Source organism: Eretmochelys imbricata, chromosome 20, assembly GCF_965152235.1.
Source record: "Eretmochelys imbricata isolate rEreImb1 chromosome 20, rEreImb1.hap1, whole genome shotgun sequence".
In the NCBI taxonomy this organism is placed as follows: domain Eukaryota; kingdom Metazoa; phylum Chordata; order Testudines; family Cheloniidae; genus Eretmochelys; species Eretmochelys imbricata.
In genome coordinates this window covers 13,202,997-13,216,695 of record NC_135591.1, presented here as the reverse complement: position 1 = coordinate 13,216,695, position 13,699 = coordinate 13,202,997, and the positions used below count along the sequence as shown (strand labels likewise).

The following is a 13,699-nucleotide window of genomic DNA, read 5'->3' as shown; positions in this document are numbered from 1 at the left end:
TACCTGCACTGCATCCCTGCCTTCACCCACAGCCCACACTGCAATCCCCACCCCCGCACTGCACCCCTGCCCCCACCCACAGCCCACGCTGCAACCCACACACTTAAACCCTGCCACCTATAGCCCACACTCCTTGCCCCGTTCCCCAGCCCCCACCTATAGCTCACACTGCAACCCCCCGCACTGCACCTTTGCCCCCACCCACAGCAACACCCTGCCCCCTCCCCTGCCCACCTACCCCCACCCACTGCCCCCCACAACTTGTGCTGCAACTCACTCTGCCCCCTCAGCCCCACACTGCCCCCCGCCTCCTATACTGTAACCCCCAGGACCCCTCCCCCACATCTGCCCTGTTGTTCCCCCTCTCATAGTCCCCCTCCCCTGCAGCGCACCCCCTGCCTTCGCCCACTGCCTCCCGCATTGCCACACTGCCTTGAGGGATTTTCCCACCCCACATGCCTCCTGCATCCCCGCTTTTTTACCCTGGGCTCTGCCCCATCTTGGCTCTAGGGGGTGGATGAGCCCAGAGCCACCTGTGGTTCATCATTAACCACTTATCTCAGGGTGAGGGATCACGGCCCCAGAGCAAGAGGCCATGTGGCTCCAGCTGCTGGCAGGGTGCCGTGAGGGGGAGCGGAGCCAGGAGATCCTCTGGAGACGGATCTGCCAGCGGGGCCGGGAGCCAGACGGGCCACGTCTGGCTGGAGCGAGAGCAACGTTTGGTGCGAGCCGCGCGGGGCGACAGCTCCCGTTAGGCTGCGTCCTGCTCTCCGGCCGTAACGCAATCGGCCCGACCAACGAGCCAAGGAAAATCCCCTGGCTGCGAGCCAGCCAGAGCCCCATCCAAGCCGGCCCCTCCAGGGCACCAGCAGGGATGCCGGGGAAACCCCGCTCCAGGTCACCCCAGCCAGGCGCCAGCTCTGCAATCCAGCCGCAAAGCCCTCGCTTCCCTTTGCAAAGCTGGGTAAATATTTGTCCTTGGCCAGAGTGAGAGACAGCCAGAGCCCTGCCCACGGTGGGTGGGAACATGGGGTCCCCTCCCCCCTGCGCAGCCTTTAGCCTGGGATCCCAGCTCCCCCTGATGGCCCTGACTGGGGGGTGGGGGGGGAGCTCCCCTCCTGACCCCCAGCCCATGGCTCGGTCCCCCGGCCTTGCACTGATCACTGCCGAGGGACCCTGGGGGAGCGACAACGGGATGGATGTGCGCACCACCATGGCAAGACCAGGACTTTGCACCCCACCTGTCCCCACGCAAAGCAATGCCAGGGCCGGAGCTGGGATGACCCCGTTAAAACAAGGAGGACGCTGGGAACAGGCTGGCTGCCATGGAAACGCAGTCGCCTCTGGAGTGGGGCGCATTGGAAGTTTAATGGGGCTCGGTGACAGCAGATGGTCGTTTGGGACAGGAAGTGGCAAGGAAACACATAATGGGCGGATGTGGGGGGGGACACAGGAACCATCCAAGCTGGGAGGGGCCAGCACTCCCCCAGCACAGCCCCATCCTGGCAGTGCTGGGGGGCTGGGCTGGCCAGAGGAGCCACCTGCTGTGGCTGGGATTACAGCTAATCTGGCCTCTCCCCTACCAGGAGCACTGACTGCCAGGCAGATCAGCCTCCCCTGGCTAGGGGTTGGGATAGCCTGGGGCTGACGCCCTCCCCAGACCTGCCCCCCACCTCAACCTGGTCCCTCCACCTGTAGCAGGTTCTCAGGAGGCTGGGAGCTTGGCAACGCTCCCTCCAGGGCAGGGAGGGGGACTAGGGCAATGCTCCATGGGCACAGGGCTGTTCCCTCCCCGGGGGGTGGGGTGCTGTGGGTGGCGGCAGGCACAGTGCATTCTGGGAGCCAGAGACCCCAGAGGGGAACATTCTTGTACAGCTACAGCAGCAGAAACATCCACTTTGGGGCCTACCGGGGGCGGGCACAGCAGGGAACAGCCAGACTGGAAGCGCTGGCTGTGGGAGGAGCTCCTGGCTCCTCCAGCAGGGGGGGCTGCGGGGGGAGCTCCCAGCCACTCCAGCCCAGCCTCTCCAGCAGGGGGTGCTGTGAGACTGGATGGGAAAGTGTGGCAGACGACACTGGGATGGGGGCCGGGTGCCATGGCCCCAGGGTGGGGCTGCACTGCCATGTCCCTGGGCCCAGCCAGTAGAGGGGGCGGGGAGATGGTAGCAGGTTCCCCCCAGCTCAGGTTTCTCCAAGACAGAAAATCTCTGACAGGTCCGTGAGGGTTACGGGGGCTCAGTCCCGGGTCAGCTCCGGCCGCAGTAGTGGCTTGCAGGCCGGCTCCTGGCCCCACACGGAGGTGACCGAGAGCAAGAACCACCCCTCAGCTCCCGTCGTGCAGGCAGGCCAGGGCACCCAGCACAACGGGTCCTGATCCTCCTCAGCACCGCTGCGGGGCTGGATAACAACAGAAACCGCCTGGCTGGGGAGGGAGGAGACGAGCCCGGGCTGGGGAGCCTCATGTGGCAGCTGCCGAACCCAGAGGGGGCTGACCTAGGGGACAGGGCACCTTCTGCAGGAGTCAGAAGGGCACAAACCCCAAGGGGGAGGGGAATTCTCCATGCCCCAGCCCCATGTGATCCCCCGACCCTTCCTAGGGCCTCAGGGTGTCACCCCTACATAGCTCATCTCATGGACAATAGAGAATCTCAATCCTGACCCACAGCCCACACAATCCCAGCCCTGGGCTCCAGCCCCCAGCTCTGCCGGTGCCCCTCAATCCCGACCCACAGCCCCCTGCTAGCCCAGCCCTGGGCTCCCCCACAGCCAGCTCTGCCAGTGCCCCTCAATCCCGACCCGCAGGCCCCTGCTCACCCAGCCCTGGGCTCCCCCACAGCCAGCTCTGCTGATGTCCATCAGTTCTGTTTGACAGGAAGCTGCCCAAGGGGAGGAGCACATCTGACACCCGCCCCCGCACCCCCTCCCAGGGTGCTGGATTGAACCCACTGGCCCCTCCCCCCCACGAGGCAGTTGTGCCCTTTACCTGTCTGGTCAAATTCAATCGGGGTGCAGCTGCTGTTGCCCTGGTGCCAGGGACAGTAGTAGACAGCCCCGCCCTGTGTGACGTTGAGCTGGCTTGTGTTGGCCTTGGGAGCTCCAACGAGGATGCTGATACTGCTGGGAAAGAGAGGAGGAAAGGGCCGTGAGTCAGAAACAGCAGCTGGGCTGGGCCCCTCTCCCCCGGCCACCCCAGGGTCCCTTCCCAGTTCCCAGGCTCCCTGCAGACAGGCCATGAGCCACTGCTGCAGCACCCCCCGCATGCTCCATGGGCATGGCTGGTACAAGGGACTGTGGGAGCTGTCTGCGGAGCGCTGGTAATTGCTCTGCAGGTGAGGTCGCTGTCTGCAGGCCTGAGACCCCCTGCCCCCGGTATCCCCACTGTGAACCCCCTGGAGTCACTGCAGGAATTAGCTTAACCAAGCTGGGGGATGCCCCATCTCTTCCCCTGCTCCCCCAAGGCCTGAGGCTGCCTCGCTGAGCACCGGCTACAGACTCACTGCAGGGTCAATGTGCCATCCAGGAGGCTTGCCCCTCCCCTGGGATGCCATCCGCACACCCATCTTCCCCCCAGGAGACCGATACCGCCCTGCCCCACCAGCCCTAGTGTATCAGCTCCAAGGGGGCCCTTCCGCACAGCTACGGCACCAGCTCCCTGGCCCCAGCACTAGGGGGGCATCAGAGCTGCAGTGACCGAGCATTGCTGTGGGCGCTGGTCCTTGGCACACTCCCATGGGAAAGTGACGGGGTTCGTTCATTAAGGAAAAGCCAGCAGGAAGGAAACAACCAGCCACGGTCTCGGGCGAACACTGGCTGCCTGTTCCCAATAAGGCCAGGAGGGGACAGGGCCAGAGAGCAGAAGGACCAGAGCTATTTAAAAAGGGACTTGCTCTTAAGAGAGGGCAGAGAACAGTTGGAGTGGGGGTGGGACGAGACACCAGACCAGCACAGGTACCCGCTGGGGTCTGGGGAAGCGGGTCCACTGGGGGACGGCAGCATCAACAGGGGCCAGGACTCCTGCTTTGAAACAGGGCTGAACCACTGCAATGACCAGGTGGCTGGAGGGGGAGTGGGGAAGGGCTCTTGTGAGAAGACGCCGGGATTTCCCAGGCCTGACCTCTGCTTCAACAGGGGGAAAATATACAGCACAGCATCCCCTAGCCATTGCGCTGGGGCCAGCACTGACTGTGAGGGGTGCATCACTTATAGAGTGCCCCAGCCTACTCCCTGCAGCAGAGCTCCCCCTAGTGCCATCTGAGGCCTCAAACCCACTCCTCATGCCCCCCAAACCTGCTCCTCATGACCCCCCTTTCCCCAGTTCTATTGCCCTTTGCACACACCCTCCCCGTGGGGCCCCTGTGCTCAGCTGCAGGGTCTGTAGTAGACCCTTGTCAGCGCCTGGGACAATGGGCCCTTGTTGTGGGCATCCAGGGGTGCACAGAGCAGCTGCGTGGCTGCGATTCACCGACCAGGGCCCAGCCAGGCCTGGGACAGAGCTGAAACCAACCCCAGCCCGCAGGCCACTGTGAGGGAGGGGGGCAGGTCACTACCCCCAGAACTTGCCCCAACCACTGCCTTCGTTGGGACAGCGACTGGCTGCCGGTCCCCACCACTTAGGTCCCCAGGCTGCAGCTGGGACCAAGGTGCTGGAATCCCTGCCCCAGAAACCCCAAAAGAGCCTGGTTCCCTGGAGTCCCAGGCCAAGGCCCTCACATTCAACAGAAGACTTCCGTCCCCCGGTGCGGCCACTATTCCCGACTCGCAGGGACATGCCAGGCCTTTCCCACCTCACTTCCACATCTGGATCAGGCACCTCCGACTCCTGGGGATGGGTCTTTGCACCAATGCCATGTGCTCAGCTCCTCCCCACCCAAACACTCTCTGCAAGGCCACCTCTAAGCCAAGCGCTCCCCAAACTACACTGGCTGGGCAGCACTGCCTGCAGGTACAGAGGTGACCTCGCTCCCCATGGCTGGACCCTCTATCTTCTGTAGGGGGTGGCCAGTATCCTCCCCACTCAGGCCCAGGTTATCCCCCAGTCCCATCAGTCTGAAGGGCCAGCTCAGGCCCTGCCCAGCACAGTGCAGAACCAGCCTCAGTGACACACTGTACCTCAAAGCAGCACCCTGGACCTCCATATTCCACATGGTGATATGACTGTGATGTGTCTGGTACAAAGTCTGCCTTGGGAGGTATCGTTTACAAAGTCTAGATCCATTTAGCATTAATAGCCTGTTGGACCCAGAAAAGGAAAACGGGGAAGGAATAGTGGGAGCACATGACTGTCTCCTCACTGGTCAGTTGGGAGAGGATGGCCAGGACAGAGGGGCTGATTCAGCATCTGTGCACGCAGCCTGTAACTCAGGTCCAGAGAGGGAACTGTGTAACTGACTTTACGGAGGGGAGCAGTCACACAGCTAACTTCTTGGGGACAGAGAAGGGGGTGACGGAGGGTACCCCAATCCATGCCCCAGTCTTCCTGGACCCCAGTCCTGACATGCGTGTGGAAAGTAACTGTGCCTCTTTAAGTCAAGATGCAGCTCCCACGCCTGTAACAGTCAAGAAGTTGAGTCCAGGAAGTTTCCAGGTGGTGGTTGTCTGTGAGCATGCAAAGGACCCGGCTGGCTGACGGGGTGGGTTTTCCTCTGGGCTCGTAAGACACAAAAAGCAGCTGAGGGAGAGCTGCTGCATAAAGGTGCATCTGACCAAAGAGTACAAACTTGTAACCCAGAAAGCACAGATCACAACCCTGTAAGGAAAAGGGGCAAGGAAGGTCTCAGGGCTGGGAGTGAGGAACACAGGGTAAGGCCAAGAGTGGAGATGGATTTCTTGCATATGTACAGTCCTGGGGTTGGGAGACATCTCCGCACAGGGCCAGCCAATATGCAGAATGCCTTACATCCTCACCTCACTAGACCCTGCAGTACCAAATCCCCAAAGGTACGATTGGCTTGAGAACCCATAGCGAAGGGAATACTGAAGAAAAAGAAAAACCAGTAACTGAACACATGTTAAGGTTCAGGAAGAAGCTGGAAGACACAAGAGGTATTGAACAAACCAGCCAGTTTAAACAGATGGGGTGGTATGACAAAGATATTTGCAAACACCCAACTGCGTATCCCCACTGCCTGCGATAAGGTGATGTACCTCAGTTTCCCCTTCCATACAGCAGACCAGGTTTATTATGGTTTCTCTGCTGTGACAAGCTTCAAGCCTGCTTGCAGGTATTAGCTGAGAAGCAGCATTACCATATGGCCTCTTAACACAGGGTGAGTTCTTATTTACCACTCCTAGCATGTGCAAGAGCTTTCCCCCAAAATCATGCATATTGCACCCTTTTCCTAGGGTTTGACATCAGGGTTAACACGAACACCACATTTTTTATCATGAGGTTTAACAGTAGCACCGAAGATACTTGTAAACATCCTGTTCCTGTGGTTTAGTCTCAAGAGATGCCTGGGTCTGCTCAAAGGCATCAGCTAGACACCATCTCATCCCCAGTTTTCACATTGTGGTCCCACAGACATCTTTACATACGCTTAGGAAACGCGCCTGAGCAACCAGGTCAAACATTTGTTCAAAACTTTAAACACCTTTCCCCCTCACCATTTCCCATCAGATCTTTCATCCTAGGAAGTTCTGAGGTTTTGCTATGGGTATGTTGCTGAAATAAGTTGAGAGGTTGGGAACGCCCACAGCCGGCCTTTCAGTGGCAACAAAGGAGCACCTAGTGAGACAGATTTACATCAGCACCAGCCAGACGTGTCAGTGGCCCGATAAGGGGAAACCACTCTCCCAATTGCCAGCCCGGAGACTCCTCAGAGAGGGCACATGCCCAGTGAGGGTTAAGCCACACCACAGCAAGGATCTTCCTAGCAGCGGGAGGAAAGTTTAAAAGAGGGACAGTGACATCATCACTTGGCCTCTCTCCTCCCCCATCTCAGCATCTGGAAGACAAAGACTTTGAACTGAGGAGACTGGTCCCCGGCTGGGAAGGGAATCCAGCCTGTGTACTGAGAACTGTCAGCTGCTGTAACATCTCTTAGGGTGAGAGACTGCTTCGTTCAGATCTTGCTTAGTCTGTTAAAGTTAGAATTTAGACCAGGGGTGGGGAACCTTTTTTCTATTGGGAGCCACTGACTCACATAAAAAATCGGTTACAGGCCACACACAGCCCTGGGTGAGGGGGGGAGGCTCGGGGCTTCTCCTAGGCTCTGGGGTGGGACCAGAAATGAGGGGTTCAGGGTGCAGGAGGGGGCTCCGGGCTGGAGCCGAGGGGTTTGGAGTGCAGGAGCAGGCTCAGGGCTGGGGCAGGGGGTTGGGGCGGGGGTGCAGGCTCTGGGAGGGGGCTCAGGACTTGGGCAGGGGGTTGGGTTGCAGGTTCCGGTGGGGCGCTGCTTACCTCAGGTGGCTCCTCGTCGGTGCCAGGGCTAAGGCAGGCTCCCCCCGTGCCTTGGCCCCCTGCTGCTCTTGGAAGCAGCCCATGATGTGACCATGTGGCTCTGTACTGTGTGTGCGGACAACGCCCGCAGGCACTGCCCCTGCTCCGGGTCCCGGCCAATGGGAGCTGCAGGGGCAGCGCCTGCAGGCGGAGGTAAGCGCATGCAGACTCTGAACTTTCTTGATCACCCCTGTGCTTAGCAGCTGCAGGGGCAGCCAACCCGACCAGCCTGGCACCCTCGCTTCCCCCACAGCAGGGCAAGCCGCTGCTCGCTACAGCCCCATGTGGGGCACCGAGGCTCGGGGCTTCCAGCCCATGGCGCAGATACTTGCCGTGGGCCGAATGAAATTAAGCAGGGGGCTGGATCTGGCTCGTGGGCCGGAGGTTCCCCACCCCTGGTTTAGACTGTGTTTCTACTTTTATTTCTTAAAAAGAAAAGGAGTACTTGTGGCACCTGAGAGACTAACAAATTAAAATTCATGAAGTTGATAGATTTCCACTCCATACAACTAAATTCAGTGCCTTTCATAATGACAGGTTTCAGAGTAGCAGCCGTGTTAGTCTGTATTCGCAAAACGAAAAGGAGGACTTGTGGCACCTTAGAGACTAACCAATTATTTATTTCTTAGGTAACCAACTTTGATCTCAATGCCTGCTACTTATAGTCAATTCAAGCCTGTCTCTCTGTAGTTAATAAAGCTGTTTTATATTTTACCTAAAACAGTGTAATTTTGGTTGATGTGCTTGTGGAATCTCAGCTCAGGTTAACAAGGGCTGCGGCACACCCACTACCCTGTGTCAGAGTGGCAAATGAATTAATGAGCTTGCACAGTCACTGGCATAGTAGTGTGAGAACAGTTCAGGCAGGAGTGTTAAGGGGGTACAGCAGTTCCACAGTTCCAGGTTGTACCCCAGAGATCCATTACAGCCTCCCCATATGAACTCATACCGAGAAGGTGCGGGACCCCTTGGGGCAATACCTGCCCCCTGACACTCGTGCCATCAGGCCAGATGGAGAACACTGTGCCCAGCACAGCAGGAGATGCCAGGCAACCCTCAACATCACCCAGCAGCACATCCCACCCAGCACCAGCTCCCCAAGGGCTCAGGTGTGGGTGGAAGGAGCTGAGCCATCGCTGGTGGGTCAGGGGATGAGGAGACAGGGGTTCAATGCCTGGTCTCCCTTTGTGACCTTGGGCACGTCACAACCTGGGCCTTGGCTTCCGTCAGTAATGCAGGAGAACCCTGCTTCCTGTCTCCACCCTACTCGTTGTCTCTGTAGACTGTGAACTGTCTGGGGCAGCGATTGTGTCTGTCCATGCAGAATCTGGCACGAAGGGGCCCCGATCTCAGTTGGGGCTGCTGGGCGCTCCCCTCAGACAAGCACCAGGGGAAAGCAGGTCCAGCTTGGCTGGGTCCATACTGGCCGCGAAAGCCCCAGTGCTGGGGGCTCTGGGCCTGTCACCACACAAACAGGGCTGGCCTTGCAGTGGGCAGTCAGCACCTCAGTGGAGCAGGGGCTGGGGGTCCAGGCACAGAGCAGCGGCAGCCACTTGTCTAATCCCAGGGGAACTCTACCAGCCAGGAAGGGCCAGCACCAATTCCTGGGGTAAATGGTTTGGTCTGTAAAAGGCAACTGACTTCCTGCTGGCGAGGGCCCCTCCGCAAACTATTTCCCCCTCCCCCACAAAGGGCACAGAAAAGGGGGTTAAAAGCAACAAGCTTCTGTCTACAGCGGAGAGTGTCGGGTCAATCCCTGTGGAGCCGGAGGGCGCCCCATGGGGTGGAGGGGCAGGGCGGAGAGGTGCCATCCAGCCCTTGCAGGGCACCAGGCTCCTCCCTCACTAATGGCCACAGCCCTGGAGTAAGGGAGGGCACTTCACAAGGGAGAATCTGATTGGGCAAGACCTGAGACATGGTGAGAGTGGGGGCTACTGTTACAGAAGGAGATGAAGTCAGGACTCCTCGGTTCTAGCCCTGGCTCTGGAGGGTGGGTCTAGTAGGTTGGAGCAGTGGGGTCTAGGAGCCAGGACTCCTGGGTTCTAGCCCTGACTGACAGAGACTCTCCATAGCCTTGGGCACCTCACTGCACCTCAGTTTCTGCCCCATGAGCTGGCCCCACCTCTACTAGCCTCTAGCAGGTGACTGTGTGACTGAATTCACAGCTGGTTTGTGCTTTGGGACCCTTGGGTGCTATGTAATAATTATACTGAAAGGAAACGGACACGCAGCTCCTGGGCTTTCCGCACACAATGGGCAGCTAGAGAGTCTCAGGCCAAATGAAGCAGCCCAAGGAGACCCCACACTGCATCTGTGGGAGTGAGAGTGCGGCGTGGGCCTCCCCTGGAAAGGTCTGCAAGAACTGGCTGCGCCCTGGAGTACAAAGCAGGCTGGCAGGGCCGAGGGCTCAGTGAGCCAGCAGATCCCGCAGATGGGGCAGGCTTAGATGGGGAAGGGCTCTAAAGGCAATGGCAATTCAGCTGGTGTCTGGTGCAGCCAAACTAGTCCAGGATGCCACAAGTCCAGGCCAGGCACCAGCCCCACCCAGCTCTGCAGGTCCCGGAGGGAATTGGACCTGGACAGAGACCCGCCCCCCCTCGGAATAAAACCCCCCCAAAGAGCAGCCAGGGGCCCCCAGCAGTGGCTTTGGGGCAGTTACAGAGGGCGACCCAAGGGCACCAGAACCTTTTTAGAAGTGTGTTGGGGGATGCAGCTCCCTCCTGCCCCACAGTCTGCGAGGGCCTCAGCCCAGCTGTCCCAGGGTGGCTGCGGGCAGCGCAGTGGCCCTGGAACCCAGCCCAGGCAGGGGTTTGGGGAGCCTGCCCCCCCAGCTCCCCCGGCCCAGGGAGCTGGGCTGAGCCTGCCTGGCTGGGGAAGGAGGGGAAGGCCTTGGAGGCCTGGCCAAGGCAGGGAGCTCCAGCAAAGCAGAGGCTGGGCACAGCTGGGGGGCCGGGGGTCTAGGCCATTAAAGGCCCCGACTGAGCTCTCATGTCTCTGAAGGGGGAGGGGGCACCTGTTGTTTCTTTCCCTGGAGCCCCCTCCCCCACCCCCTGGGAATGAGCTAGCCTGGAGAACAAAGGCAGCCCAAGCTCCTGCTGGCTCTCCCACCCCGCTCCAGGGGCTGGTGGGAGAGGGGCAGGCCAAGGGGGTGGGGGGAATCTGCCCCAAGAGACTGGGGATGTGGGAAGGGGCAAGAGGCAGGATCCCTGGACTGTGGGGCTCGGGAACCATGGGGGCAAGAGACAGAGCTTCCCCCCCAGCACCCACAGATGGAGGCGGTCGGGGGCTCAGGCCCAGATTGTGCAGCACATTTGGGTTTGGGGAGCAGAGTTCCAGGGCCTGGACCCTACAGCCAGCCCATGGGCACCAGGCTGGGCTCCCGTGCTGCAGCTTGTGGGGTGGGGGATGTTACACCCCCCATCTGGACTCTTACTGAGGCCCACTTTTCTCTGCCCGCCAGCTCATGCCCCCAGCTAACAAGTGTCATGTCCTCACCGTGGGGCTCTCTAGGGGCTCAGGGCTGCCCCAAAGCCCAGGATCCAGACTAAAGCTTCCTGGAATGGAACCAGCCAGAACCCGGCTCTGATCATGCTGAAACATGGGGATCCCCAGCCCAACCAGACCCAGCACCCTGGGAGGTGCCCGTCACGGAGACTGAGATCCCAGCTTAAAGGTGATCCAGGACCAGAACCGTGGTTCTGCTTTGGGGCTGATCTCCCATTTGTGGGGAAGACAGAGAGGTCTGGTGGATTAGTGCAGGATGGTGGGGGTGGGCGTTAGGACTCCTGTGTTCTGATCCTGACTCTTGTCACTGAATCACTCACAGCATGGGCAAGTCCCTACCACTCTCTGCCTCAGTTTCCCTTCCGAAGTAGGGCTGATAACCTTCACCCTCCCCTTCCCTGATGGGCTGGGGGATTCCTGAGAGCTGGAAGATCACTGTGAACACAAGACACACCAGACACCCTCAGAGCATCAAAGCAACTGCACACACACCCCTGCTGTCAGGCGGCTCCCCGAGGGTTGGGGCTACTACCCCAGCTTCCCTTCCTTGCTAGACTATTTATCAGTCCTGTCCAGCTGGCCTCTCTGCCTCTTCCACTGCTCCAAGTCCTACTGCCAGCCCCTCAGCTCCTGGCTGGAGAGCCCCCGTCTCACTCCATGGACACAGAGCCCCCATAGCCAGTGCGGGCCTCTCTGCTCTCTCGCAGGCAGCTTCATATACTCTGGCATCATTCCCAGCATGCCTTGCTGCCCTGCATGGTGCCCAGCCGATGGCAGCCTGCTCCTCCCCAGCACAGTGTGCCTCCGGACAGAGGGAGTTTACCTGCTGGCCCCTGGAGATGGGGAGAGCCGGTCGGCTGCCTGCCAGCCCCCCTGGAAGAAGGGTGGGGGTTACACTCAGCTGCTAACCCACAAGGTCCCAGCTGGGGACTGGGTCAGCTGATTCAGGGCAGAGGCTGTGCGGCATCCGGGCTGGGATTCTCCTGGGAAAGCAGCACTCACTCACACATTGCTCCTGCTCCGTGGTTTGGGCCGGCTGGGAGCCAGGGCTCCGGGAACAGCCTGACTCACTGCGCGGCTTCTGCTGCCAGCCAGAGTGCGCAGAGACGGGAAAAGGGAGAGACAGACAGGAAAGGGATTGCACAGGGGAGCCATGCCATGGGTAGTCCTGGCCGCTCAGCAATTCCTGAGGGCAGCAGGGAGAGAACCAGGATCCCGCTGCTCCGAAAGCCCCAGTCCCGAGACCTGGACTAAGGGAGAATCCCAGCCTAGGCCGGAGTCAGGGTGAGCGGTGCCGTGCCAGGCGGCGGCACACATGGGCATACCCGAACACTGCAAACCAGACTTTTCCTAAATCCAGGCAAGGCCCTGATGGCTGCATCCTGGTCAGCTCTTTCCATCCCCGCATGCCATGGGAATCAGGAGGCCCATCCCTAGACGTGACAGCCTGCTCCACGCAGCAAAGCCCAGCGATCACGGGTCAGGAGCCCACCCCAAGGGGTGGGGGCAGGACCTGGCAGCCACAACCCTGAGGCTGAATGAGCCAACACCAGCTCCCGATGCTGCCTCAGTCCCTGGGAAACTCAGCTCCCTGGAAGGTCTGGGGTGGGGGGTGTCAAACTGCTCAGGGAGACGTCACAGAGGAGCTCTCTGGGGTCACAAACCTCCCGGTGTTCCAGGGGGCAGGTGAGTGTGTAGGATTTGCTCTGGGGTCAGGGTGGGCGCTGTTTGGGGTCCCATTACCCAACACACTATTCCCACGGCCCAGCTGCCCTAAGCTGCTCCACATGGGATCTAGACCCTCAGCCTGGGGCTTGGCTGGTCATTTGCCCTCTGGGGCTTCCCACCCTCTGCTGAGCTGCTGGCACCCCTGAGGACTGATAAAATTTGTTCTTCAGCAAGGTGCCAGGACTCCGAAGCCCAGCGGGGAGCAGACCCGGCCTCGGCCCCGCCACTCATGAAGCATTCTCTGGCTGCTTTCTCCCAGCTTTGTGTAGATACTTCCCCCATGCTGCTGGGGACGGGGTCCGGGCCCGGGTGTGAATGAGTTAATAGGCAGCAAGACCTGGAGCAGTGGAAGAGGCAGAGAGGCCTGCTAGACTGATAAATAGTCTAGCAAGGAGGGAAAGCCGGGGTAATAGCCCCACGCCACGGGCTGAGAGGAGGGGTGTGTGCACCACAGTTGCTGTGATGCTCTGAGGGTGTCTGGTGAGTCTTGTGTTCACAGTGATCTTCCAGCTCTCATGAATCCCCCAGTCCATCAGGGAAGGGGTGGGTGACGGTTATCAGCCCTACTTCGGAGGGGAAACTGAGGCAGAGAATGGCAGGGACTTGACACTGAATCACTCACAGCATAGGCAAGAGTCAGGATCAGAATAGGCTCTGCTGGGGGCTATGGTAAGTCAGGAAGCCCTCCCCTTCCCCCCACGGGAGGGGTGTGAACACCAGAGCAGAGATTAGCTGAGCTCTGGGCTGCTCTTGGTTGGAAGATCAGGGAGAGCATCCACCCAGCCTGCAGCTGGGTCCTGCACCCGCCTTGCCTGTCTGGCGCGTTCCCAGACCCTGCCACCTCCCCCACCCCGGGAGCCTGGACAAGGGCCCCTTTCTGGTGCACCTCTGGGGCCCAATAGGAAGAGGCTCTGGGAGCTCAATGTAATGAGTTAAGCAAAGAGAAGGTTCAGGGCTGACAGTCCCTATGACAATGGGCTCTGCAGCCCAGCAGAGAAAGTCTAACCCACGCCAGTGGCTGGCCGCTGA

The 13,699-nt window shown here is 59.9% G+C and overlaps 1 protein-coding gene across 1 annotated transcript in view; it reads right to left on the bottom strand.

The window, feature by feature from the left end:
- The window catches only part of ITGA5 (integrin subunit alpha 5), a 48,877-nt gene that overhangs the window by 30,356 nt on the left and 4,822 nt on the right, over positions 1 to 13,699 (bottom strand). The window contains exons 2-3 of the mRNA XM_077838272.1: positions 5,905 to 5,973; positions 2,984 to 3,117 (exon numbers count right to left, since the gene is read on the bottom strand). Coding sequence (XP_077694398.1) covers positions 2,984 to 3,117; positions 5,905 to 5,973 — 203 coding nt within the window. The remainder of the gene's footprint in view (positions 1 to 2,983; positions 3,118 to 5,904; positions 5,974 to 13,699) is intronic.